Source organism: Microtus pennsylvanicus, chromosome 2, assembly GCF_037038515.1.
Source record: "Microtus pennsylvanicus isolate mMicPen1 chromosome 2, mMicPen1.hap1, whole genome shotgun sequence".
NCBI classification, from domain to species: Eukaryota; Metazoa; Chordata; class Mammalia; order Rodentia; family Cricetidae; genus Microtus; species Microtus pennsylvanicus.
The window spans coordinates 121,316,100-121,343,704 of NC_134580.1; the positions used below are offsets into that span (position 1 = coordinate 121,316,100).

Genomic DNA, 27,605 nt, shown 5'->3' on the forward strand with positions numbered 1-27,605 from the left:
TTTCCAGAAGGCACACATCTCCATACCATTTATTAGTAATTCCTGACAATCTATAGGAGAATCTGTTAGATTCTACCTACTTTGAGGTATTAAATGCATAAGAAATAAAGATTAGTTATGTCCAAGTAACATGCAATGAAAATATTTTTAAACCAACATGGTTAAATGTTAAGATTTTTAGAAATCAAAGTATTTATTCACATGATTTTTAAACTAGTCAAAGCTATTTCTTTTGCAATAATGATTTAAGTGCAAGTGATGCTGGCTTTCACACTGGTGTCTTCAGAGTAAAAACAGGTCAGTTGTTCTTGAATAAGTCAATGCAGCTCTGCAAGAGGGAGACATTGTTCTAGGGGGAAAAAAAAGGCATGTTTATGAAAGTGAATGAAATAAACCTAGTTTTCCTCATGAATTCTGAATTGGAAGTAGCCCAACTGGGCTGGCACTTTCCTCCAGTACATGAAGCTAGTGTCCACTCCTCCTGCCACACCCCAAACCTGTACCTTGTTCTGTTAATGCCAAAATCAGAAGAAAAAAAGACTTGATAAAACCCCAGTAAGGATTGTTGCTGTTAGCAGGGACCAAATCTATGCCCTTCATTATTTCTAGGGCAGTGATCTACGGAGCCCATCCAAACTCAATTGTGATTTAAATATAGGATCAAAACTCTTTAACCCATGGTTCATGTGCAGGATTAAGCACATGCCACTCAGTTTCTCTGCCAAGCTAAGTACATACCACATAACAATAAATTTTTAGTTTTTACTTTTGGTCCCAACACTTCAGAGGCAGGGGGATCTCTGAGTTCACACTAGCTGCTAAGGCTACAAAGTTCCAAGCCTCAAAAACAAACTCAAGCACTAAAATGCCCCTTTTGGTATGTGTAACTAAATGGCAGCATCTCACTATGTCCAAGTCACCCTCAAACTTGAAATTCTCTTGCTGATGGTAGCCTCTTAAGGTTTATACCACCACACAAGGTTCTGAAGAGCTTTACTAACAAAAATCACATATCTTAAGAAAGTGGCCTGTCAGGTCTGAGAGGGAGGCAAGAAAGATTCCTCTAAACCTCAAGTCAATCTGTCTCCACAATAGTGGGTCAATCAACTGGCAGTCCTTAAAATGCAGGTTAAAGAACTCACCCTGGCATGCTTTATTTCCAGTTCAGACATTTCGATTAGGTTCTTTCTAAATGCTGCCACTCTTTTCCGTTTGAAGTTTATCAGTTCTGTAGGAATAAATAATTAAAATTACCAAGCTATAAGGAAGATCAATTTTTCCACTCAAAACCCCTTTCAAAATGACCTCCAGCACTTTCTTATAGCACACACTGCTGGCATGTGGGCTATAAACATGCCTTGGTTAGAGAACTGGCAGCCCAAATTTGGGGTAATCCTTTCCTCCACCTTGGTAGGATTCCAGACCTTCCTTATGAAAACTTGAAGAATTAAGGATGACTCAAGTTCACTGTCCTATCATAAGATACATTCTAGTATTTACACTGAGGCTTTGTTTCCCATGCCCATCAAGGCAAGATACAGAGAGCTTCTGGAACTCTGTAAGAGCAAGTACTCTCTCTCAACTACTGAGCCAACTCTCCAGCCCCTCCCCAACCTAACAAGAACAGCTGGATTTTCTTCAGTACTAAAATTCACCTTTCTTGTATTACTGGGGACAGCCCATAGTCTCACAAATGCAGGGAGATAGTCCACCAGAACTGCATTCCAGCCCTGGAGGGAGGAGTTACTACTTCTGCATAATTTGTTAATATGTGTCCAAATAAAAACTGAGCACAGAAGAAACGCTCAACCTTCTTTTGCAGATTCAGAAAGCTGTTCAAATTTCTGGCAGCATTCCTGCTGGTGAGTCTCAGCCAACTTGACATCTTTGCTTTTTAACCGGGCTTTGTCCAAAGCTTTGTTTGAATTCTCATAGTCAATTAGGGCTTTTGTGCGTCTGTATAGCAGATCCTGGAAGGAAATTAATAGCTATGACATAATCTCCAGCGAACAAAAAAGAAAAATATTGTGTACCCAAAAATGAAATGTCTAGACACATACAAAGGTAGACTAAAGAATACCAACACTTTGAAATAATAAAAGCCGAGACTGTGGCCCATTTCTCTAGCATTAAGATTTTATTTATGTAGCTATGTGCATTTGCATACAAGTCTGGAGTTATCAGATCCCTAGAGTGGAAGGTACACCTGACATGGGTGTTAACTGTGCCACATCTATCTAGCCCCTTTATCCAACATAATCTCAAAATGTCACAAGGCACCGAGGATATAGCTTATTGGTATAGTACTCGCCAAGAATACCTCTAGGGTTGATCCTTAGGACCAGAAGGGTGCTAAGGGGCTCCACCTACAAAATGAGTGTGCCCAATTCCCAACATTCATAACCCTAATACAGAAGAAAAACCCAGATGAAAACTTCCTTCTAGTTGAACAAAAAACTGAAATTGTATCAAAAAAGGAAGCACTATATATCAAACAAGCATATTTGCTGCAGAGTTAAGAAGAATGCCTCTGAGTCACAACCCAGAGAGGAACACCCTGCCCCTCAAATCCCACTTCTGGAAATCAGCAGCACCAGGAGCCACCTAATTTAAAATAAAATCATGTGTCCAGGGGCTGGAGAGATGGCTCGGTGGTTAAGAACACTGGCTGCTCTTCCAGAGGTTGTGAGTTCAATTCCCAGCCACATGGTGGCTCACAGCCATCTATAATGAGATCTGGTGCCCTTTTCTGGCATGTGGGCATACATGGAGCCAGAATGTTGTATACACAATAAATAAATAAATCTTAAAAAAAAAAAACAAACATGTGTCCAATATCCTTGAAACCTACCGTATAAGTCCTACATCAGTAAGAGGATCTGTTTAAGAGGGTAAAATGCATGACACAGAAGGAAAAAATCCATAAGGTTATTCTCAGGATTATTCACACGCGTGCACACATCTCAAACACGCGTACCCCAATATAAAGCAACATTCCTTTGAGGCCCAAAGGAACTATCTTAAGCATTAAATTTCTATTGGGCAAGATACTAGCACTGCTAATGGGCTAAACTTTACCTTTGCAGCCTCTATGTTGAGCATGTAGTATCGGAGGAGTTCTGTCAGTTTTAAATCTTCATCTGATGAGACTCGACCTTCCACTTTCTAATTTAAACAAGTAAAGGTCACCAGTTACCACCCAGGCAGAAATCAAATCTAGGGACCTTAACTAAATAATTACCAAGACCAACTCAAAACTTACCCTCAGTTTCTCAAATAGCTCTGCAACCTTCAATAGGTACCTGAAAGCATATAGAAGGTCACAGTTCTCTATGATCTCCTAAGAGTTATCTCTTAAAATCACAATATTTATAAGGTTAGCTGAATAATGGTGTTACATGCCTTTAGTACCAGCATCTGGTAGGCAGAGGCAGGCAGATTTCTGTGAATTCAAGGCTAGCCTGGTCTACAGAGTGAGTTCCAGGAATGGCTCCTTAGCTACTGAGAACCACCCCCCTAAGCACTCATCTCATCTGTCTCAAACTTCCAAGTCAGAAAGAAGTATGTAAGGAAAAACCTGAAAATCCCAGGACTGATAAGTCTAAGAAGTGACCAAGGCCAAAATTCTCATAATCAGGTCTCCTGAAAAAGTTAAGGCCAACACCCAGCAAAAAGAACCAAGCATCAAAAGGCCAGAGAGTGCCTTTTCAAAGGTAACCATGCCTTACAAGGAAAGTGCATTTAAGACTTGGATGCTAAAAATTACATTTGATTAGATTATGTTCCAGGACAGAACTGAAAACCAGCACTAATTCTTGGGTTTTTAATGTGTCTAAAGCTGGGGCTTTACTCATATAGCTCAACCTTGTCTCGATATCACTATGCCAAGGGTGACTTTGAATATCTGATCCTCCTGTCTCCTAAGTGGTGGGGGTACAGGGCTTTGTGAAGGCTAGGCCAGACTTGGTCCCCTTTTCATTGTGCCTCACTGTGGAGAAGATCTGGGAAAAGTAAAGGTCTATGGGGTGAACTAAGTAAGGGCATTGCATAAGCGAGGGAAGCACTTTGCTTGAACTGCAGACTTACTTTTTGATGACTGAGGGTTCTTCTAAGGCCAAGCTGTGCAAGCAGGCTGCAGTATGGATGTAGTCATCAGCGACACCTGGAGAAACAAGCACAGATCTTGTTATCTGACAGCAGCACATACACAGAGCTCTAAGTGGCCGTGGGTAAAGGTATTTACTTTTATGAGATCTGGTCATTTTGTCAGCTTTAGCACAGGAATCCTTGATCCTGTTGTAATAGTTAATAAGGAAGTTCTTCTCTTGTTCAAAGAAGTCATCCACCTCCTAAAAAGGAAGGAGAAACTTAAGCAAAAATATCAAGAATAGAGCAAACGAGCCTAGGTTGGACTCCAATCTAAACAAAATGGTTATTAACAATCAACCTGTACACACTAGATTACCAGGAGACTTTCATACTTACAATTCCCAAGACTGACGACAAGTACTAACAGGCTGCACTAGCACAGCACTGTACGAATGGCCAATACTGATGATACCTTCTACACCCAAGTATTCTTGTGCAGTTGTCAGGGGACAGATACCTAGCCTTGATACCATTTTATTTGTGTAACTTTGTGTCCATGTTTTTGTCTTGTTTTTGATTTGAACTCCATTTCCAATCTTTCCTTTCTCTTAGCACCTGTGCCCAAAGCTCCCTTATCAATCCCTGGAGAGGCAATAGCTGTCAAAAAAAATCACTGTTTACAAAGAACAGGAAGGCACTCAGTGTGAAGAAATAAGGCATTCATGAACAAGAATAGAACTTTTTTCCATTATCTTCTAGGAGCTCTATCCACTCCACAAACAAAAGCCAAATGCTAACTTTAATCTTGACAACATTCAAAAACAGTAATTTCAGCATATAGCAACATCAGTAAACACGTCCTCTTGTACTAAGTACATAAAATCTAGTATATGTAAGATTTAAAATTTAGTTCCCACAAGGTCTGGTAGCAAACACCTTTTTGAGGAAAAGGCAGGAGGATCAAGGCCATTCAAGGTTGCAAAGTTGAGTTCCTGTCAAGAAAGGCAAACCAACTCCTTATTTGTGCCCAGCTAAGCAGGCACCAGCATACTCTGTGGATCTGAGGACTTCAGGACCACAGAGCTACATACCTAATACTTGTTTTTTTCAGTCAGGGTCATGCTATGTCACAGTGTGGCTTCCACCTCCCTACGAGGTTCATAGACAGCCCTGTGACACCTTGCTCTGCTATAGCTTATTTTCTCTTTCCATCAGTAACCTACATCTTTCCAAAAAAGGATCCAAGGATGAAAAAGTTCATGTTGGAGAAAGGGTATTCTGAGGAAGTAAATGAAAGTTGAGTTACCAGGCATGGTGACCCATACCTTTAATCCCAGCACTTAGGAGACAGAGACTAGCAGATAAGAGCCTGCATCGAGACCAGGCTGGTACAGTACAGCCAGAGCTACAGAGAAGCCCTGTCTTGAGAAATCCAAAACGGGGGAGGGGGACACCCCCCACTGCCTAAAGTGCCTGTCTTATAAACAATCCCCTTCTCCAAAGAAAACCATCTATTCCCACGAAACCAAGAATTTTCTGAAAGAGCCCAAGCTTCTTACCTTCACTCCTGAAAAAAGGACTTCATCAGCACTCTTCACCACACTTTTAAAAAAGCCACCAAACATCTCTTTGGTATTTTTCCGCCTAACGCTTAGCTAAAGGAAGGAAATTCCAAAAGAAGTTTGATATGGCATCTGTTTCTGCTAGCATATCTTAGTAATCACACAAGAAACATGTTTACTAGCATAGGTAATCTTTCCTCAAACCATTAAATCTACAACACTGAGTGGCTAATATCAAACAGACTACCATATTCTAAAAGGCTAACCTAACATTTCTGAATCATGGAGGTACCAAGTCCTATTTGATCCTATTGATCAAGAATTTAAAGATGTTTTTCCCCTTTGAGACATCTCACTATGCAGCTCCAGCTCTCCTAGAACTTACTATATAGAGATTCACTGAGCTTCCAACTCACAGAAATCTGCTGAGATTAAAGGTTTCATAAATCAGGGCTTGCTTAATACACATGAAAAAACAGACTTAAATAACTACAGAATAAAGTACATGAATTTCAATTCTTCCAATATTAAACCAGAAGGAAGGAAACTAGTCTGGGGGGGGGTGTTCTTGCAGAGTTTTTTTTTTCCCCGAAGTGAGCTATATAGGGATCTAAGCAGAAGAGAAAGCATTGTTTCTCTACCTTTTTCTGTACAGATAAATTTAAACTCAAGAAGCTCATATTTTACAATTCCAACTATGGAAATGGAAAAAATTGCCTTACATCCTGATCATACTCCAGGAAAACATGAAAGTTGCGGTCTTTACTGAGAACAGGGTGAGAAGAAAGTCGCTGAAGAAAAACTTCATGGGAAGACACAGTCTTCTTAAAGACAGCAAGATACTCACTGAAAAAACATGTGCATAAAGAATTCAATTGGCATTGCTCAATTCCTGCCCAATACAGCTCACTCCTTAACTCCACTCTTCTGTTCATGATCACTAAAGAAAACTGCAACTAGACTTACCTAAACACTATAACTCAGCTCAGTAGCTAGTTAATACGGTAGCTTCCATTTTGGAAGTAGTAGAATAAACCAATGAAGGTTAAAAAGTGCTGCAAATGGTAACTGAATTTGCTGCAGTCTGAGACCCCAAGCTTACATGCAATTTGCTGTCTCATAACTAGCTGGTTTGTGTGCAAACTTTTAAGGTGTTAATAATCTGTGGCCCTGGCCTACACTTTGAAGGCACCTATGTGGTCATTCAAAACTCTGTGGCAGCATTAGCTACCTTCTACAGTGAAGTTCCTGAAGCACCCCATCTAACGTGTCAAAATCTACAAAATATGGTCCCTATTTTTAACACTAGGTCTTTGTCACTCGGTTCCTGTGTGCTTCTGTCAGAACAGAGTAAGAAAATTCACTTACGCTTCCAGTTCTTGCTTCATCTTGGCAAATTCTTCTTTTGTCATAGATCCTTCCCCTTCTCCCAGTTTCTGCATCTTCTCTCGAGGGCCATCAAAGTCTGGCTTTGTAGGAGCAGGAGGGATCTATAGCAGAGACAAGTAATTTTATCCCAGTGGCTATATATATGGTAGCTGTGATCTCATCAGTACTGCCAATGAAGATGGCCACCCCAACGGAGTGTGTGTGTGTGTGGGGGGGGGGAAATCGGCAAACCTAATTCTTTCTGACCTTTCACAAAGGAATTATCCTAGCTGGGCATGGTAGCAGACCTTAATCCCAGCATTCTTAAAGCAGAGGCATGCGGATCTCTGTGTTCGAGGCCAACCTCGTCAACGGAGATAGTTCTAGGACAGTCAAGGCTACACAGAAAAACTATCTCAAAAAACAAAACCTCCTCAGAGAGCATTGAATGCTATCATCTTTTCAGTTTTAGACTAGTGGCAGAACACCACAGTACACATACACTTCTTCACCGTCAGCTTAGAACAGGTACAATCAATGCTAATGATGACTAATCATTAAGAACGAGGTTTCCATACACCCAAAAGAATTCCCATTTCTGAAGATTCTCACTTTGGTGCTGGAGATCTAACTCAGGTAGAGCTCCCTACCTAGTGTTTGATCCTCCACATCACAAAACCAAGTTTAATTATTTTTAAATTAACATTCCTGAACAAAAAAGAAATAAGTAATGATTCAATGTAAGAAATTACAGACAGCTATGGTATACAGCACCCAGGAACAGATAGCTCAAGTTCCAGGTCATCTTGGGCTGAGATCCCATATCAAAGAACAAGAGAGAAATCACTAACGGAACACTCTTCCTTCTGCTCAGCAGGACAGGATGTACATTTTAAACCATTTAAAATCTAGCCACAAGCTCTGCCAACTGTCTCTGTCACTCTAAGTACCACTCAGGAATTTTACCATACTAATACTCAAGACGTCCTGTAACTTAATCCTACTGGTGCCTTGGGTAGCTGTGAAGGAGACACCCAGAAGGCTGGAGAGATGGCTTAGTGGTTAAGTTCAATTCATAGTGGTTGCAAGCACTGTAAAATCCGGCTCTAGGGGCTAAGACACTCCTCTGACCTGTGGGCATCCACACGCAGACACAAATACACAGATTTTAAAATAAATTGTTAAAAAAGACAAAAGAAGCCGGGCGGTGGTCCCACATGCCTTTAATTCCCGCACTTGGGCGGCAGAGACAGGTGGATCTCATTGAGTTCGAGGCCAGCCTGGCCTACAAGAGCTAGTTCCAGGAAGAGGTTCCAAAGCTACAGAGAAACCCTGTCTCAAAATAAGTAAGACAGATGAGAAAAACCAAAAATAAAGTTAAAACTCTGCCTTACTTATATAATAAGCACAGACCTGTAGGCTCACTGCTCCTGTACTAGTCAGATTTTAAATGTTTTCAACAGTTAATGGACAAAAATAGTCTGAGGAAATAAAATTTTTACAAACCACTGCAAAATACAGTCTCTTTAAATAAAAAGCAAGGTACAAGTTAAATAATCTGATTTCTCACTAAAATGAACTCACAATAAGCCCGGCATAGTCTGCTGTTTCAGTAAGAGTGTCATGCAGCCACACGAAGTCTTCATGCTGCCTTGTAACAGAAAACTCCGGGCTCTGAAATGTGGGCAGCGTGGTCTGTGAAGAGAAGAAGTGGTTACCCACCATTAGATCAAGATTCATTCCCTAGGCTTCACAATCAATATCACAAACCTAGGTAGCTTAACAGTCTCATCTCTAGGAAATACTCTGCACAAGACCTTTAGAAGCTTGCTGTGTAGTAAAAGTTCTAGGAAGTTAACAACTTTACAGTCACAAACAGAACATCAACATATCAATGTCTCTACCACGGTTTACTAAGGCTCTGGAAATTGTCCTTGGCTTCCTTTTCATCCCAGTGATTTACCTCATATGCAAATGATAAGCAAAAGGGAGAGTTAAAGCTGTGAAAGTGGTTGAGCTGCACAGCTGCTTGTTAAGGGCTCCACCCCAGCAGGCAGGAACCAACAGAAGCACAACACATGGAGCGGAACTCTCCACAAGCAAGACAGAAGCTCAAGTTCTCAGAAGTTTGCTAACTACCCCTAAAAACAATAACCATTTCAGCTCAAGAAATCTCTTTCCACATTCATCTGAAAAGGCAACCTATAATAGTAGTTACTACTGAGGTTATTCTATCACTTACCTTGGTGTGCACTGTAAATTTGACCTTATCTCTCTCACTGAGAGCATCAGGTATGTCAATCTGAAGCGAAGGGTCAACATTCAGGTCCACAGACACAGATCTGAGCTGAAATACATTTTAATTACCAGTCACATGTTTAGATCAGAGTTATTTCCCACTGGGAGAGGGAAAGCCAGCAAGTGTTCTTTAATGATGTGACCAACGGCCACACCATCCAAAGATCTATAAGGTCTAGAGTAACAGGACATGGTGGTGCACACCTTTTATCCTAGCACTCACAGATCTCTTTGAGTTCAAGACAGCCTGGTCTACATAGTGGACAGCCAGAGCTACATGAGACCCTGTTTCCATCCCTTCATTACCAAGTAAAAAAGGGTCTACACTAGCTCAGACTGGCACAGTCAGAGATGTCGCTCTCAGGCAAGAGGATCCTGGGTAGAAAGGCCTCTAAATAAATCTAGGAACTGAAACTCTAGCACCACCAAAACAAATGACCCCAATAAAAGCAAACCCTTTCAAGATTCACTAAACCCAGCTGTTTTTCTTCTTCATATCCCTGAAGCTGAGTTTGGCATGTCCCACTCCTAAGATCAAACTGGGCCATACAATCTGGACTTGATTCGGGAAAAGAAAAAAAAATCTCAAAGTTGGATAAGGGAAGGTGGTTATAGAAGAAGCTGGTTTGTATGAATATATTCAACATATACCATATGAAATATAATAGTTTTAGAAAACATTTTCCAAAAAAAAGTCAGGCACTCAGAAATATGCTTAACTACCTAGCAGTGGTAGCATATGTTTTTAATCCCAGCACTCAGAAGGCAGAGGCAGGTGGACCTCTGTTGAGTTCAAGGCAAGCATGGTCTAAAGGGTGAGTTCCAGGCCAGAGATACAGAGAAACCCTGTCTCGAAAAAACGAAATTTATACAAATACTACCATACCAAAAATATCTGACACCTCAGCATAAGCACCAGTTTGCCCAAATGCACTCTGCTCAGTTTCCTACATGCCCATCTGAGATCCCTGCAGAGTCCACAGCTAAAAAATATGCACTTACAGACTACAGAATAAGCTTATAGAACATGAGTTTTCTTCTAACCAGAGTATATGCCAAGAGGCTGAACACACTTGAAAGCCTGAAGTTCAAGGGAATTTTAAAATCATAACTTTGCTTAATTCTGATATTTCTGATAAGCAACCTTCCTTTTCTGTTATTAAGTAGACACAGCCTCCAAAAATTATCAACATATAAACTGCAAAGGCAAGCTGTCATTTCATATTTCATGACTGTTATGGTCAGGTGGGCTTAGGATAGGAATAAAACCAACAGCCAGGTTTCAGAAATGGCAGTACTAGTAAATACACAGGGCAGCCTATCTTTAAGACACTTCTCTTGGGTGTATTTTCTTGAACTCAGCAACAATGTCCATACTTCTGAATAATCACTTCCTTATTCTTTTTTTTCCTTTGAGACAGTCTCTCTGTGGGGCCCTAGCTGCCCTGTTGAGTAACTGTGTAGATCAGTCTGGCCTTGAACTCAGAGCATCAGCCAGTCTCTGCTTCCCAGGAACTGGAATTAAAGGCATGGCTCATTCCCTTATTTTTAAAGTCACATAATCCAGGTTACTAGAGTTAGTATGCTATTCAGTGGTTCTCAACCTTCCTAATGCTAACTAATACTCACTTTCTCGTGTTGGGTAACCCAACATAAAATTATTTTGTTCAGGTCATGCTTAGGCAGTCATGCTTCATAGGCACAATAGTGGGCAGAAATGTTGATTGCTTCTCTCTTTTGGAAACTTGCAGAGCGCCTCTTTGTACCATGAAAATTCAAAGGTCTTTCCTATCAGGTCCTTTTCAGCTCAGAGGATCTCTGGACCCTGTGTCTTCAGTAGTAGTAGGGACTTACCCTCTACCCATGGAACAACAACCAAGGGCAATACCAATAGCCTTATTTTGGGGGAATGTCTTAAGCGACTCCGATTAACCTCTCAAAGATGGTAAGCGTGCTTTAGAAACCAGGTTTTTCGTGCCTGGTGCTGTAGGTTTTGTTAGATTGCCATGGGATTCTTACGGAGTATCCTCAGCCCGGACCCTATGAATCTTCCTTCTAAAGAAAAATTTTTGTGTTTGTGTCTATTGGTCTGTCCTCTTGTTGCTAAGGCCAGATCTGATCCCCTGGAGCTAGTGTCACAGGCAGAGCTGTTGACATGGATGCTGGGAACTTCTGAAAGCAAGCCCTATTCCAGGCTGACTCAGCCCCTTTCCCTGGATCTTGAAGCATGAAAGTACTGCCGATTACTTCACAGTATTGGCCAACTATGTGCCTAATTTGGGACAAATGCCTTAGGGATAAGAGGGGGAAGATTCATTTAAATCATAAGTGGGAAGGTAACCATGTTGGTAACATGCTTCAGAACCAAATCCAACCTTGGGCAAGCCAGATTTTTATTATAGTTACCTCTTGCTGAGACCCTTTAAAATATTTGTAGAGCAAATTTAAAACAATATCCACTCTTGCACAAACTTAATATTTCCCTACCACATCTATCCCTCAGCAAGTATATTTATCCACTTCACCAGAGTAAAGAAGCATTGTTAAATATCTTTAAGGTGAGGAAGGCCTGGTACTTGCTATGTAGACCTTGAACTCAAGAAGAGACCTGCCAGCCTCCAAGGATTAAAACACTGCTGGTAAAGTTTTAAAAGAGTTGTCTCAGTACTTACAAGGCTGTGGCAAGAGGCCAGCTGATACCAAGTAGCTAGAATGTTTAAGACATGACTTCAAAACCTCAGAACTCAGGAGAAACAAAAATGAGACATGGTAACCAACTGCTTAGGTTGTCAAAGTACTTGCAAGCTCTCCTTTAGACCGGTGCCATACAATCAAAATGCTTTGTCAATCTAGCCCAGCTTTTGTAAAGTGTTAAGAAGTCATACAGCGCCAGGCAGTACATGTGGATGTGACAGAGGCCAGCCTGATCTGAGCAAGTTCCAGGAGAGCCAGAGCTACACAAAAAACCTTGGGGGAGGGAAAAGGGCCTAGTCATACAGTGTCATTCCCTATTATTTCCATTTTCATTTGATCAATACAAAAAAAAGTAGCACAAAAGAAAAATACTTTTTCTTATTTAAATAATTTTTCTATTTCCCATTTCTAATGCAGAAAACCATACATATACGTAACAGTCCTAAATTCAAATTTTTGTGTTAAGTGAATCAAATATCAATCCTACTGTTTACTCCTATTCCGAAGATAGCTAAATTCATGCAATTCATCTATATGTGTTCTGTCAATACATGTGGTACTAGTGCACAAAAAGCAACTGAAGCATCCATAGGCACTATACTCTCTCAGCCAGTCAGGCCATTTTCCTCTTACTTCTGCAAGTGGGAGGTGCCCATTCACACAACAAATGTAAAAAAGTAACTTATGAACGTGAACGAGAAGGGCTGCAGGAAGTGATCAGATTTGCACCACTCATCTTGGTGAGATGGAATCCGGAGAGACCCATCCCTGCTGACACTAGCCATTCTTACCAGTAGTAGTCTACCAACACACAAGCAATCCACAGTAGAACACTGCAGACAGCAGGGCATTTGGAGCCTACTCAGCCCCAAGTTCCCAGAACAGGAACTGAGACTGGGAAGAAGGTCAGTGCAGCGTACTCAGCGAATGGATAAACATAATCATCATTTCACAAGGCTGCAAGCCCAGGTACTAGTCAGATTATGGCAAATTGCTACCTTAGGTCATGTCAAGGGATCTTAGCTATCTGGACAATTATCAAATAATTGCAAAAGATTCCACTTCCCTCCTTTTAGATCCCTAGAAAAAGGATCTTCGATGGCTTACTAGGAAATAGGTGCTTGTCCCAGCAAGAAGGCACCTGTGGCCAACCTGAACATAGATCCCCAGGTTGGGGGTACAAACTCCCACAAGTGTCCTCTGACTTCCACATCAAACTGAAAAGTTAGACCATACCGAAAAATTTCTCAATTTATGTATTACTGAAGTTAAGTTTACCACAAGATGTCTGCCCTGTAGTTAGTACCCTTCTGATTACAAAAATTAATAGCCAGCACTCTGAAAACAGAGGCAGGCAGATTTGAGTCTGAGGTCAGCCTTGTCTCAAAGCAGTTCCAGGACAGCCAGGGCTGTTATACAGTCCCGGAGAAACACTCTTTCAAAAAACACAAGGTATCAACAAGATTGTAACCACACTACTTTTTATAACACCTGACTAACTTATGACATTCAGGTTTGTAACACAACATAATGTCCAAACAGAATAATTTTTTTTTTTTGGTTTTTCGAGACAGGGTTTCTCTGTGGCTTTGGAGCTTGTCCTGGAACTAGCTCTGTAGACCAGGCTGGTCTCGAACTCACAGAGATCTGCCTGCCTCTGCCTCCCAAGTGCTGGGATTAAAGGCGTGTGCCACCACCGCCCGGCAGAATAATTTTTTTAAAAGTATGTGCGTGCTACTAGTCCACTAGGCAGCCTATGCTGACCAATACCCTGATCCTGAAGGTTAAGCTTCTGAATAGTGTTAGGATTGCGGGTACTGTCTTTCAGGGACAAGGTTTTGTGAGTGCAGTGAACCTCGGCACTGACAACACAGCTGTACGTAATGTTAAATTAAAGGCAAACTTGAAGAAGCTCACCAAAGGGCTTCTTTGATAAAGTTCCTGATAATATCTGGAAAAGGCTTCAAACATTCACCAATCCAAGTTGAATGTAGCATGTTATTTCCTTTCACAATCCACTAACCACAGATCTAAACCCTTGCAGTACTGGCAAACTTCACCCCACCCATGACACCATTTTAGAAAGCTGATTTAACCTCATGGTTTTCAACTAAGGGTAAATTTGCTCAGTGCCAAAGGACATCTGACAATGTTTACAGATAAGAGAGGCGGCCACTGTCATCTCCAGTCAAACTGTCAGCTATGAACTATGAAAAAGACAGGCTCCCAAAACAATTTGACAGAGTCCGAGTTAAAATGAAGGTTCTAGATCAGATGCCAGTCACTTATAAAATCTCGTCAAATGAGCACTTAGATCATACTTAATCCAAACCCAGAACATCACCTAAAAGCAGGCAGGCTACTTTACACAGCAAAAACTTGAATACATCATAACCGGCTGAATTGCTCACAAATGGGACACTAAGATACTATGTGCCAGTTGCTGATCCAGAACTAAGGCGTAGGCAGCTTTGAGAAGCCACACTTCCTGAGTCCCATGACTGCAACGCAAAACTTCCACTGCACAAAACTGATAAATTTAGATTAGTTACAGTACTGGTCAAAGTTCAAGGCTAACCACCACAGTTAACAAGAGTGTCTATAGAGACGCAGCAGGTGGGGGGAGCACAGGTGTCCTTTCATTAAGTCCTCATAACCAATCCTCCTCTAAGACAAAGTTCCAGTCAAATTACTATAGGCACTAAGGATTGGATTCAGGGCACTGCACATGTTATGACAGACAAGTTACACTGGTACATTCCCAGCCCTCTAACAAGGAGAATCCCTAGTTTAAAAATGGCTGTAGAATTGAGTGCTAAAATAGGCTCAACTTTCTGTTTTCAGAGTTTTCTTGTTCTTGAGACAGTCTCACTATAACCCCATTATCTACCAGGCTGGTCTCCAGAGATCCTCTGGCCTCTGCCTCCTAAACGCTGGAATTAAAGGGATATACCCTTTCAAAAAAATTTTTTTGATTTAATGTGTCACTAGCTAGTCCAGGCTGGCCTTAAAGCGAGCCTTCTACCCCAGGAAGCTGGAATTTCAGGCTAGGAACACCACTTCCATCTAGTCAAAAAAAATCTCAAGCTTTTCAAAATCGAAGAACTATCCAGGGACAATCTCAACACCCCAACACAAGCAATGCTGTTGCACCTGTCTACCCTAAATTAGACGGACCCCAACACGACAATGAATCTGGTATGTCTTAATGACTTTCAGTAATTGGAAGCCTGACAAAAAAGGTGCAAGGCACTTAGGCATAGAGGTTGAGTTCCAGGGTTCATTTCTCACCAACATCCCATTCTAATTATTAGTTTAATTCCGGGGAATAGTCACTAGAACAACTTCAAGAATTACACCTTCGTGGAAATGACAAGCTAAATTGGAGCATTTAAATAAAATTGTAAAATATATTAGTTGACAAATTTGCCCAACTTGGACTCCAGTTCCATTTTGACACTTGCCAAATTTCCTTCGGGTAACTTCTGCCACCCAGACCAGATCCGCCAGCCTAGTACAGGTCAGATAAAAACGAAACCACGTGCTACATAAGCAGTAATTTCCCTCTATTTCTCTAACTCAAACGGGAAGCAAAAGCTATGTAATTCTCTCCACTGTAGGTATGTATCCGCACGCATTAAACCCTTAACCATCTCCAATTTTGCTGGATCAGGGTGACAGCGAACTCATTTTAAAACTACATTTATATAGGAATTAATATAGAGGCTATCAAGTCTTCTTACATAGCTCATTCTACTCCAAGTTACAAAGACACAGGTATCAGAAAACGAGAAAAAAATGCCATCAAAATCCCACCCAGTACCTATTATAAATGCTAGGGGAGAGAAAAGTCGCTAATTCTTCTAGAGTAAAAGAAATAAAACATCACGTACAAAGTTCTATTTCAATACAGTCCCTTGTTTCAACAGCACCGTTGTTGGAACAATCCAACTGGTGTTCCAGAATGGTATTTACTTACTATAAGAAAGTTTGTCCATTCAAATACTTTAAAAAAATCTAGTAGAGGCATTCTTAAACTGTTAAGAGCTCCTAATAGTTCTTTAGATTCCTTTTAAACTCATGTGTTGGAAAAACTATACTGACGACTCTGCACACAAAATTGTGACTCATAACTTACTTGTGCAAAATTCAAATTTTGAGGACCAATAAAGTGGGATCTTTAATTGCCTACATAGTAACCTCCGTTTATTGCACCCGACTTCAAGATATTTGCAGCCCGGGGCTTAGATTAACACACAGGATTTACTAAAAATTACAACTCCCACAAGGACACAAATAGCTTTTTTAAGTTGCAAGAAACATGCTACAGAGTCTTGATGGAATTTTCCCACTTGCTTAAACGAAAAGGCCGTTTTCTTAAAACGGAGTAGGAATCAGCGAGCCTCCGATTCGCTTTTCAATGACCAAGGAGTTGAGTTTCAGGAATCTTGAAACACACTCCTAAGGAAAGGTCTCCTCCAGGTTATCAGCCACACTCAAAAAGACTGGCAGAGCGTCTGTCAAGAATCGGGGTCCCACCTGGCCAGAGGATGAGGGTGCAGAGACCCCCACATGAAAACACTTATAAAGGGAATGGGGTGGAAGGGAGCTCCGAGTCTTGCAAGCGCTTCCCTTGCGAGGACAGCCCGAAACCCCGAGAAGGAACAGGCAGCCCAGGAAGGCCGGCGGGACCTCCGGCCCTAGGGAGGGAGCAAAGCAGGGAGGACCTCACCTTGCTGCGGTCCTCATCCTGCTGCTCCAGCAACTCGGGAACCGCGGCCATGGCGACGCGGGCCTCGAGCAGGGGCTGTCTGGCTGTGCGAGGAAAGAAGAGGCTGGGCCGCCGCCGGGGCGCCTTTCAGGGGCGGCCGCGGCCCCGCCTCCGCCGGCCTCCTTGCCGGACGGCGGCTGGAGGCCGCTGGACTCCGCCACCATCCCAGCAGCCCCGGGCGCGGGCCAGCGGCACGCCACGTGCTCCCCCAGAGCGGCCTCCCCCGTCCCCGCCGCCGTCCATCTTGGAGCCGGGCAAAGAAGCAACGCGGGGGCCTACCCTCGCTCCGCGCCACGCGGACACCGGCACCGCAAGGCCGGGACGGGGACGCGGGATCCGAGCCCTCTCCCGGAGAGGCGCGCCTCGAGAAGGAGTGCGCGCGGCGGCCCGGAGAATTTATTGCTCAGCCAGGGTCCAAGATGGCGACAGACGGTGACGTACGCAAGATCTCGTGAAGGCGAAAACGCGAGGATTGGAGGCGCCCGCGCTTCGGCTTCGCGGGAGGAGGAACGGGGTGGGGGGGCCTGAGCGCCGCAGTGCATGCTGGAGCCGCCTCTCTCTCGGGAAAGCGCGGGACCGATGAAAGTACGGGTCCCGGGAGGTTGACTGCACTCTGGGCTCAGGAACGTGGTGGTGTCTCAGGTACAGCGGAACCCTGCAGTAGGCTGAGCGTCTGTCTAAAGAGTCTCTTCCCTGTGCACGAGGGGCCGCAGTTGGCCTGTCCCCGCCATGGGAGACACCTGCACAGGTCACTTTCTGGAATTACGTTGTTGGGCCCCACCTGAGACGAGTGACCTGCAGGGACTCCTGTGCCGAATCTGTACCACGGGGTCACGATAGCATCTATGTTAAAGGGTGTGCAGAGTACCTGGGAAATGCCCACGCGGAGTGTTCAGTAAACAGTTTGGTGTATAGGCTGCGGGGTTTAACTGTTAAAGATTTGTGGATTTGGTTTTGAGGTGTGTATATGTGCGCGCGCGCGCGCGCGCGTGTGTGTGTGTGTGTGTGTGTGTGTGTGGTAAGCAGAGGTGTTTTGTTTGGGGGTATGTGTGTTTGGGGTGGGTTGTTTTCAGAGACAAAGCCAAGCTAACCCCAAACTCAACTATCATCCTGCCTCATCCTCATGAGTGATAAGTATCCTGGCCAGTGCCTCTAGGCCTTGTCACAGTACTTCACATTAAGGATTTAGGGGGTTGGTGAGATGGTTAAAAGCAATGGCTGCCCTTCAGAAGTCCTGAGTTCAATCCCCAGCAACCACATGGTGGCTCAACCATCTCTAATGAGATCTGTATACCCTCTTCTGGCATGCAGGCAGAACACTGTGTATACAAAATAAATCAATCTTTAAAAAAAAAAAAAAGCAGTCCCAGACGGCTGACACGGTGACATTTAACGAATGCGGGTTCCTATAATTTTGATGAATCTTTCTTGGAATGATTTTTCTCCAAATGTCAGAAATTTATTGTTTGTTCTTGTGTGACTTTTCACTTTGATGGTTTGAGTATATAAAACATGTTAAATCTAACACCACTTTTGTTTTCTGAAAGATAAGGTACAGCAAGCTTTTAAACATGACAGACTAGAGAAAGCGAAGGGGAACAGTCTAAACATGAAGCCACTTCTGACCATCTGCAGGCTGCTTAGACATTTCAACAGATTTTCTGTAAAACCAAGCCCTCTTGTGAGTTTCTCCACTTCCCCTTATTTGTGCCGCCAGAAGAAAAAAAACCCGTATGAAACAGTAGACCAAGGAAAGTACTCTCGTTTAGTGCGGTCTGTCTTGTCCAAAGGCCCGGCCCAGACCCCAGAGTCATTGTTCAAGGAAGACGATGTTCTCTTCGGTCCTGTGTGTAAGCACAAGGCTCCAGAGCAGCCGGCGAGAGTTCCAGAGACCTGGTTTCCTATCTTCAATGAAGAGAGAAGTGGGAAACCACATCCCAGGGCTTCGGGTCCCTTGAAGATCCCTTTGCAAAGACACGAGACACCCAGTGTGACGCGCGTCCTTCAGCAGACCATGACACCAGAACAGAGCTTCTTTCTGGAGAGGTGGAAACAGCGGATGATTCTGGAGCTGGGAGAAGACGGATTCGCAGAATATACTTCAAGTAATTCTCTCGTTTCTGGTTTTGTCTGGTCTCTGGTTTCTAGGATATAGAGCATTCCTGTCCAAAAAAATGAGGCTTAAAAAGCAACTTACTGAAGCACTCCTTTCAGATAGCATTAAATAGCATTTCCTGGCTCAGGATCCCCAAGGCCAGGTTTTCAGCACAAAGGAGATTGATTTGCCCCATAGGGACAGACGGCAGGAAATAAGAGATAAACACAGAAGATGGGGGGAAAGGGGAAGGACGAGACAGGACAAGGAAAAGGGGGCAGGGATATTTATCCAGGAGGGACAAAGGACTGCCTCTGGATAGAGAGGAGACAGATGTGGCACATAGGAAAACGCCTGTTAATAAAAGTACAAGGGGAAACTGTGTGTTAGGATAAGGTGTTTAATTTTCATTGGGCATGTTAATTCGGCAAGTCAAAGGGGGCTTCTGATTGTTGGACTTCAGTACTTTGATAGCTGAACCTTGGTTCAGTCACAAGAAGGGGAAGTGGCCAAATGAGGGAACAGACCTTGGTGGCTAGCTTTAGGAAAGTAATCTAATGGTTTTTAGCAAGGCGGAGGAAATGGGGAGAAGGGCAAGGCCTGCCAGAGCTATGCTCACTATGCCTGAGCTATCCGGAGTCCCTTCAGTGTCTGCTAACTCACTTAATCCTCCTGTCAGATGCTACTGTTTTTACAGAAAAGGATGAGATAGATCGAGTAATTGACAAACTGCATAAAGTGCATCTGAGTTGTAAACAGCTATCAGTTATTTTTCATCTCTTGACGAAAGTCTAGGTTTTTTTTCTTGGCTCAGAATCTAATTATTACCCATTGTTCTACTTATTATTGTCAGTTGACCAGTAAGTTTAAAGACTGGCCACAGTTCAGAACACACGATCCCCACTTACATTTTGACTAATTGAACTAATCAAATGTTCTTGACTAAAAACTAGTTAAGTAAACTTTAGCCTTCAACTTCCTTATTTTTAAACATTTTACTAGTTCTTTGAGACTTTTGTGCAATGTGTTTTGAGCAGCCTTCGACACTTGACTTCTAAAACAAGTGAGGGTAGCTCCCTTAAAGCAGGTCCTTTTTCAGCCTGGCAGGGAGGAACACACCTTTAATCCCAGCACTGTGGTGGTAGCAGCAGGCAGATATAGACCTCTGTGATTCAGCCTGGTCTACAAGTGAGTTCCAGAGCTACATAGTAAGATCCTGTCTGGAGACTGAAGGAGATCACATGTTCAGGCCAGTCTGGACTACATAAGGAGGCCCTGGTGGGGGAGGAGCTGGGAGTCAGGAGCAAGCCATCGGCTTGTGAGAATGAGCTCCTTTCATAAGGATTACATAGTTTAGGTTAAAACAGGGGCTTACATAGATATTCCTTAGCCTTTGTTTCCCCAGGAATATATGTACCCCTAGAGACATGAGCACTTTTAAGATTATTGTCCTTATTTTTAGGTATCTTAGGAAGAAAATACCAGAATAGTGTACGCATATAATTATGTAGGTGGTACCTGGATGTGGCAAACGTGATTGAGGCTCTCTTATAACAATCCCCAGCTATGAAGGGCAAGGATTATATGCCGGGAGTGCTTCTTAATGACTAATGGAAACCACTAAGCTGTAAGCAAACAAAATGAAAATCTCGTAATAACATCCTAAGTTTTTATTTGTGCCACTAGAATTTAGAGTTGATAGTTTTCTAATGATAAATTGTTTTCATTTTCCTTAAACTAAGAATGTTTTAATTGTCAGGAACCCTAAAATTATTGATAACAAATGTAAAGGTGGTATAAGCAAGAAGGCTCCACACCTGCCGCCAAGCCTGATGACTCGAACTGCACCCAGAAAGTTGTCCTCTGACCTCCACACAGGAGTGCTGGCACACACACACCACTAAATTAATTAGTTAGTATTTTTAAAAAATGAAAGAAAACTGCCAGGTCATATAGGCAGGCCTTGACATAGAGTAAAGAAACGCACTGGTGTGAGTGAGGGAACCCAGACCCAGAAAGACAATTATCACATGTGCTCACTCATAAGTGGTTTTTAAACATAAAGCAAAGAAAGCTAGCCCACAAATCACAATCCCAGAGAACCTAGACAGACAGACATAGATCTAATTTACATGGGAAGTAGTAAAAGACAAGATCTCCTGAGTAAATTGGAAGCATGGGGACCATGGGAGAGGGTTGAAGGGGAAGGGAGCAGAAAAAATGTATAGCTCAATAAAAGAAAAAGAAAAAAGAAGACAGGCTGAACAGGGCTCATCTCTGTAGGTACAGATTGGCTTGTTTTTATTGGGGGGAACACATGGTGTTTGGTAGACATGATGTAAGAACTAGTCTGTGGAGGAATAAAAATGTTGTGGCCAAATTAAAAAGAAATGGGCTGGTGAGCTGCTTGGTAAAGGAGAAGGCTTCTGTTTGGAGCCGGATAAACTCACTGTCCTGGCGGACAATTTCCTAGTCAGCTTTAGACTAAAGCTCTGCTGTGTTTCTCCGTTAATACGGACTTTAAGCAATGAGCAAATTTACTTTCAAGTAGAGTAATCATATGTGGGATCATGCAATAGCAGAAGAAAGGAAGCTGACCATATTCTTGATCCTCCTGCCTCCTCCTAAGTGCAGGGATCACTGGCACACACCGTGCCCAGCCCACCTATTTTCAAATGTTTTTAAATTTTATAAGTTGAATCACTTTTCACATTTTCTGAGCCTAAAATTCATGGGCTCCTGAGATCTAGATGTTCACGGTTACATATTTGTGAAGAATCTAGCCAGGATAGGTCTGTAGCTGGGAGTTGCCTATTTGCGTGGCAATGAATGAAGTAATTTATTATTATTTGATAGCACTGGTGGTTAAACTCATGACCTCCTGTAGGCTACTTAACAACCCCTCCTGTTTTTAACAAGTGGTGTGTAAGCTAACACTGCATCTCTTTAAATGTTAATTCCATCAGGATTAAATTCCTTGTAGGCCTTTCACACATAGACCATTTCAGCAGGGCTGAAAACTGTGGAGCAGTTTACCTCCTAAACTGAATTCCATTTAACTCTCTGAGTCATTTCCCAGAAGCACTTTCAGTTTTTGCTTATGTAGAACTGGCCTTTCAGAGTCTTTGTGAACTTGACATAGTATGGCTTACTGTGACCCCATGTGGATGAGATTGTTTTCCTCTTTCTGTGGGTCTGTCTGCAAGCATGTGTCTATGTGCATCTAAATCATGCCCCCTAGGCTGGAGAGATGGCTCAGCGGTTAAGAGCACTGCTGCTCTTCCAGAGGTCCTGAGTTCGATTCCAAGCAACCATATGATGGCTCACAACCATCCGTAATAAGATTTGGTACCCTCTTCTGGCCTGCAGGCAGACATACAGACAGAACACTATATACATAATAAATAAATCTTTAAAAATAAATAAATCATGCCCCCTGGACTTAGCTCCTAGCTTTGCCAGGAAGATACTTATGCCAGGGTACTCTTGCTTTGGGTAAGCTAACAGGATAGTCTAGGTTAGTTGAGGAGCCACAGTCATTATCTTGCTCAGTTACATAAAATTAAGTAATGTTTGAAAGCACCACCCATGCCTAGCCTAAGAGTGCACCCATCCTCTTTCTCCTTTACCATTGATCAAGTGACAATATAGCATTCTTGCGTTTATTAAATATGTTTGTGTTTCCTTTTCTTAAAAGAATATAAGGAGGGCTAGGGAGATGCTTAGCTGTGCCTGCTAGGCAAACATGGTTACTGTAGTCTTGATCAAGGCTCCATTAAGGCCTACTAAGCTATTTCCTTCTGCTCAGAAGTATGCACTCTCCCTCTACCCTGGGTGGAGACCTAAGATTACAACCTACCCAAAACAGAAGAGTTTATCCACTTGGAAGGGTCAGTCAGCCTAAGGGACCACTCTTCAGGAAAGTATATTCACTCAAAACTATGCTAGGAGATGGGGAGGGATAATCATCCCCTTAATGAAATAATGTACTTTTCCTTCCTAGAAGCCCACGGTCTCCATGCAGTCGCCACTGAGCTACAAGTAGCTCTGTTAGATCTGCCACCTTTATGAATCCTGGCTCAAAATTACAAATTTTCCCTTTTTTTTCTTGTGTGTGTCTGTCTGTCTGTCTTTTGGACTAACCAGAACCTATGTACGCTTTTCCTGGTACTTTTGGCTTTTTCACTCTTTCCACATGGCTGCTTGCAGACCTCCATGGCTATCTCAGAAAGGAATGGCTGTCCCTTTTCTTCTTCATCTCCATCCTCTGGGCAGCTTGGGTGTTGGAGAGATGCTCAGTGTTTGAGAGAACTTGCTACTCTCCCAGAGAACCCAGGTTAGATTCTCAACACCCATGTGGTGACTCACAACCACCTGGAACTCCAGTCCCAGGAGTCCCAATGCCCCCTTTTCTGGCTTCCATGGCAATAGACACATACATGTAGTATACAGACATACATTTAGATAAAACACTCCTACACATTAAAAAGAAATTTACAGCTTGTTGACCCTGTGGTTTTTCTTTTAAACACTTTAAAAATATTTTTTGAAGATAAGTCAGACATGGTGGCACATGCCTTTAATTCCAGCACTTGGGAGGCAGTAGCAGGCCGATGGATCTCTGTGAAGTCAAAAACAGCCTGGTCTACATAGTGAGACCCTGTCTCAGGCATGGGAGGGTGGGGTGAAAGTGCATTCTTAAGTTTTACGGGAAACTGAATTTTGCTGAGCATAGCTGTATATACCACATGTGACGCTTACTTAAGAAGACCGCACACTGAAGGCCAGCCTATAGTACCAACAAGACCCTCCCTACAAAAACAAAGGATGAAATTTTGTGTCGAAGGGGTTGCCGTTTAAAGATAACTTGTTTATAATGTATATAGTTTAAATCTTACTTTGGTTTGGTTTCGGTTGGTTCAGTTTTTATTTTCCCTTGATTTTTCTCTTTAGATACCTTTTTACAAGGCAGACAGTTCCATGAAGCCTTGGAAAGCATACTTTCCCCCCAGGAGAACTTAGAAGGGAGAGAAGAACTCCTCCAGTCTGGCTATATCAAAAGCGTCCAGCATATTTTAAAAGAAATCAGTGGTGTGCAAGCCCTGGAAAGCGCTGTTCAGCACGAGGCCCTGAAGTATGTAGGGATGCTGGACTGTGTGGCTGAGTACCAGTAAGTACAAGAGCGTCCATCACAGTGGGTGGTGCAGTGATGTCCACGGGCAGGCGTCTCTTAACCCACTTCTAGATATGCCTGAGGAATTGTGACCTGCACCTTTTTAAAGTAAAAAAGAAGTGGGAATATGGCAGGAGGTGGGAGAAATAGAGCAGGGGAAACACTATGATGCCAATATAAAAATCAGAGTGGTGGGGAAAGTGTGTTTCAGTAGCCCCAGCGTGGCCTGTCTTCCAGCCTGTCCCTTCTCCCTTTTCTCCAGGAAATATGCCAGCAGCAAGACTACGCTGATTCCTGCATGTTCTTTTCTGTTTTCCTCTTTAATCAGTGTTGTTTTCTTCTGCCCCCCACCCTCCCTTTTTCCTGTTTTCCCAAAAATTGTACAGTGATCTGTTGGCCCGGAACATCAGCTCTCTTCCTGGCTTCCAGACAGTGGTTGAGACGATAAGGATTCTGAACCCACTCCGGTTTCTAAGTCGTGGCTGTTACTGTTTTCCCCCAGTCACCCGATTCCAAGGCTGGCTATTTTCTACAGATACCCCATTCCAAATAAAGCATGTGAGCAATAACAGGATGTGGGGGAAGAGTGTAGAATCTGTGTGTGTGACATTTGAACCTCTGAATAACTCTGGCTGTCCTAGAACTTGTTTTGTAGATCAGGCTGGCCTCGAACTCAAAGAGATCCACCTGCCTCTGCCTCCCAAGTGCTGGGATTAAAGGCATGAGTCACCATGCCCAGCTTCTAAATTTAACTTTTTAGATGCCCCATGTAACTGACATCATTTCTGCCGCTGACTTATTTCATTTAGTATACTGTCTATTTTCCATCCATCCATGCTGTCCCAAGTGACAGAATTTCTCTCTTCATTTGTTGTTTCTTCTTTTTTTTTTTTTTTTGGTTTTATTTCAGACAGGGTCTCACCACGTAGTCCAACTGACGCAGAACTCACTATATGCCAGCCTCTGCCTCCTGAATGCTAGGACTAAAGGCATATGCCACCAAGCCTGGCCCTACACTCTAATCTTCTGAATGTCTACAGTTAGTGGGGATTGTATCATATCAGAATGGATGGGGTAAAAAAGTGTCTGCATATAAACCTTTAGGCAAGAATCCAGATCTCCTCTCTTTTATGTCTATATATTATAGGTTCCCACAGATTGAACCTCAGCTTTTATTTTAAAGTGCCATAATGTGTAATCAGTCCATAATGAGTTCCTTACGACTGATATATTGTACTTCAAAAAAAATTTAACCAAGACCATGATGTAGCTGTAATTTTAGTTTCTGCCAGCTGTTAGTAAAGGAAGTCCCAAGGAATAAAGAATTATTATTTGAACTTGAAAAATGTGCTTCCTATTCCTGAGTGCTTTGTGTATAATAGAATTCCCTGTTGTTGAAACTGTCCAGCCCATCCATCCTGGTTTTCCCTCTGAAGGCGTGAACTCACTCAATAGCCCAGGCTGGCTTTGAACTCGTGACTATCCTCCTGCCTCCACATCATAGTTGCTAGAATTCTAGGCATGAAGACCATGCCTGTTGTGCTCTTCTAAGAAATAAAGCCTATTTTGGAAAATGGAGGATAGAAGCACCAGTCATTAAGGAACCAAAATTAAAGTACGTAACAGACAAGAGAGAAGAGTTAACTAACTTAGTGGAGTTTTTTCTGCTTCCGGGGATTTTGTTTTGTTTTGTTTCGAGATAGGGTTTCTCTGTGTATCCCTGGCTGTCCTGGAACTCACTTGTAGACCATGCTGGCCTCGAATTCACAGACATCCACTTGCCTCTTCCTCCTGATTGCTGGGATTAAAGGCATGCACCTCCACCACCTGGCTTCAGGGGATTTTAAAATTACATTTAATTTATCTATTTGTGTGTGTGTGTGTGTATTCGTGCGTGCACTCCCACACCATGGTGCACATGTGGGGTTTGCTCTCCTACCTTGCTCCTCCGAGGCATTGAACTTGGGTTGTGAGACTTGGCAGCAGGCACCTTATCCCCCTGAGCCATCTTGCTGACATGAGGTTTTCAATTTGAACTGTTACTTACAAAGATTTCCTCTGGATTCTCCTTAGAGGCAAGCTATGTCTGATTGATTGGAAGACATCAGAGAAACCAAAGCCTTTTATTCACAATACGTATGACAACCCACTACAGGTCGTGGCGTACATGGGTGCTGTAAACCATGATGCCCACTACAGCTTTCAGGTCAGAACCTTAGCTCCTGCTTGATAAGCTTGTGCGTGTGAGCATGAGTGTATGCGTGTGTGTGTGTGTCGGGATTCACTCTTTATAACACTACTGACTGTTCCTTAGGGTTCTCGCATCTCCAGAGCACTTCCCTTCTCGGGCTGTTTCCCACCCTCATTCTTGCTTAATGAGCACAGTCCATTCTTGAGTCTCTCATCTGCCCTCGGTTTGGAACTACTACTGTAGATGCTTAACATTGGCCAGTTCGCCCTGGAACAAGAGGAGATAGTGGAGCTGTGCTGTGTTTCTTTCCAGGTTCAGTGTGGCTTAATTGTGGTGGCCTATAAAGACGGGTCCCCTGCCCACCCTCATTTCATGGATGAAGAGCTCTGTTCCAAGTATTGGGCCAAGTGGCTTCTTCGACTAGAAGAATATACACAAAAACAAAAGAATCACAGTATTCTGAAGCCGGACTAGAAGCCAGGATATGACTTGGGAACATTCGGCGAATCTGAGAGTTACATTAACACAAACTGAAAATGTAATTTGTTGGGACGTATTGCTAGTGAGAAGTCAGCACTGAACCAGCTGTACTACCTCTGTTACTTACCCAGAAGAGGGCACACAGGATTGACTGTCACCTTGGTGACTTCTGGACTCACTTGCAGATCTTTTTGTGTCCCTGGCAAGATGCCCAGTCTTTGGATTGAGATCAGAAGTCAGTGAAGCTTTATGTGCCAAGCATGCCCCTAGGGCTCTCAGGGAGGGGGTGAGGGTCCCAACCACCAGGGTGTGAAGAGGGAGAGCACATCAGCCTGCTGCCTAGAAAGCTAGAGCACTCAACCACAGCATGGGCCAGAGCCTTTCCCATACCAGTGAAGCCCAGCGGTGGTCACCATTGTTAGGGTGTAGTATCTGTTTCTGATGTCAGTCAGCAGGCCATATACTAGAAAAACACTGTTGTGGGATTTTTCAGCTAAGAGCAACACTGATATAATCCTTTTTTTTTTTTTTCTGTGTTTGGTAGATAATCATTGGTTGTTCTTGGAATTGAATAAGATAAATAAATGCCATTATTTCCTTGAGAGAGGAAAAAAAAACAAAGAGTAATAAAGTGGTTTTGTTTGGTTTTATTTAAATGCGTATTTGTGGGGTAATTGGGCCAAGTGGCTTCTTCGACTAGAAGAATATACACAAAAACAAAAGAATCACAGTATTCTGAAGCCTGAAAATTGTTTTTTTATTTATGTTTTTTGTGGTGCTGGGACCAAACTCTTGGTGTGTGCTGGGCATATGCCCTACTGTCAAGCTTTGCACTTTACTTTTAAGTCCACAATTTTACCACCAGCCCCCAGCTTACTGAGTTC

General features: G+C 42.8%; 2 protein-coding genes and 1 non-coding gene across 7 annotated transcripts; 1 reads left to right on the top strand and 2 right to left on the bottom strand.

Annotated features, from left to right (window-relative positions):
• On the bottom strand, positions 1 to 17,201 carry Snx5 (sorting nexin 5). 2 transcript variants are annotated; one of them, XM_075962346.1, is made up of 14 exons: positions 17,062 to 17,201; positions 16,744 to 16,826; positions 9,262 to 9,366; positions 8,604 to 8,714; positions 7,020 to 7,141; positions 6,374 to 6,497; positions 5,649 to 5,744; positions 4,244 to 4,349; positions 4,087 to 4,162; positions 3,263 to 3,302; positions 3,079 to 3,165; positions 1,811 to 1,970; positions 1,143 to 1,228; positions 1 to 349 (listed from the first exon to the last, which is right to left on the bottom strand). In XM_075962346.1, exons 2-14 carry the CDS (start codon positions 16,792 to 16,794, stop codon positions 299 to 301), a joined length of 1,215 nt encoding a protein of 404 aa, XP_075818461.1. In that variant the 5' UTR covers positions 16,795 to 16,826; positions 17,062 to 17,201; the 3' UTR covers positions 1 to 298. The 2 variants fall into 2 exon arrangements, with proteins under 2 accessions (XP_075818461.1, XP_075818460.1); XM_075962345.1 differs by lacking the exon at positions 17,062 to 17,201 and having other exon boundaries at positions 16,744 to 16,935.
• On the bottom strand, positions 12,725 to 12,964 carry LOC142845306 (small nucleolar RNA SNORD17). Its single transcript, XR_012909866.1, has one exon. It is a non-coding gene; the product is annotated as a small nucleolar RNA SNORD17 (small nucleolar RNA).
• Mgme1 (mitochondrial genome maintenance exonuclease 1) lies at positions 17,197 to 27,369 on the top strand. 4 transcript variants are annotated; one of them, XM_075962348.1, is made up of 5 exons: positions 17,197 to 17,424; positions 18,330 to 18,887; positions 23,831 to 24,047; positions 26,124 to 26,256; positions 26,554 to 27,369. In XM_075962348.1, exons 2-5 carry the CDS (start codon positions 18,392 to 18,394, stop codon positions 26,713 to 26,715), a joined length of 1,008 nt encoding a protein of 335 aa, XP_075818463.1. In that variant the 5' UTR covers positions 17,197 to 17,424; positions 18,330 to 18,391; the 3' UTR covers positions 26,716 to 27,369. The 4 variants fall into 4 exon arrangements, with proteins under 4 accessions (XP_075818463.1, XP_075818465.1, XP_075818464.1 ...); XM_075962350.1 differs by lacking the exons at positions 26,124 to 26,256; positions 26,554 to 27,369 and adding an exon at positions 24,437 to 24,984 and having other exon boundaries at positions 17,265 to 17,424; XM_075962349.1 differs by lacking the exon at positions 26,124 to 26,256 and having other exon boundaries at positions 17,300 to 17,424; positions 26,554 to 26,716.
• The last annotated feature ends 236 nt before the right edge of the window (positions 27,370 to 27,605 follow it).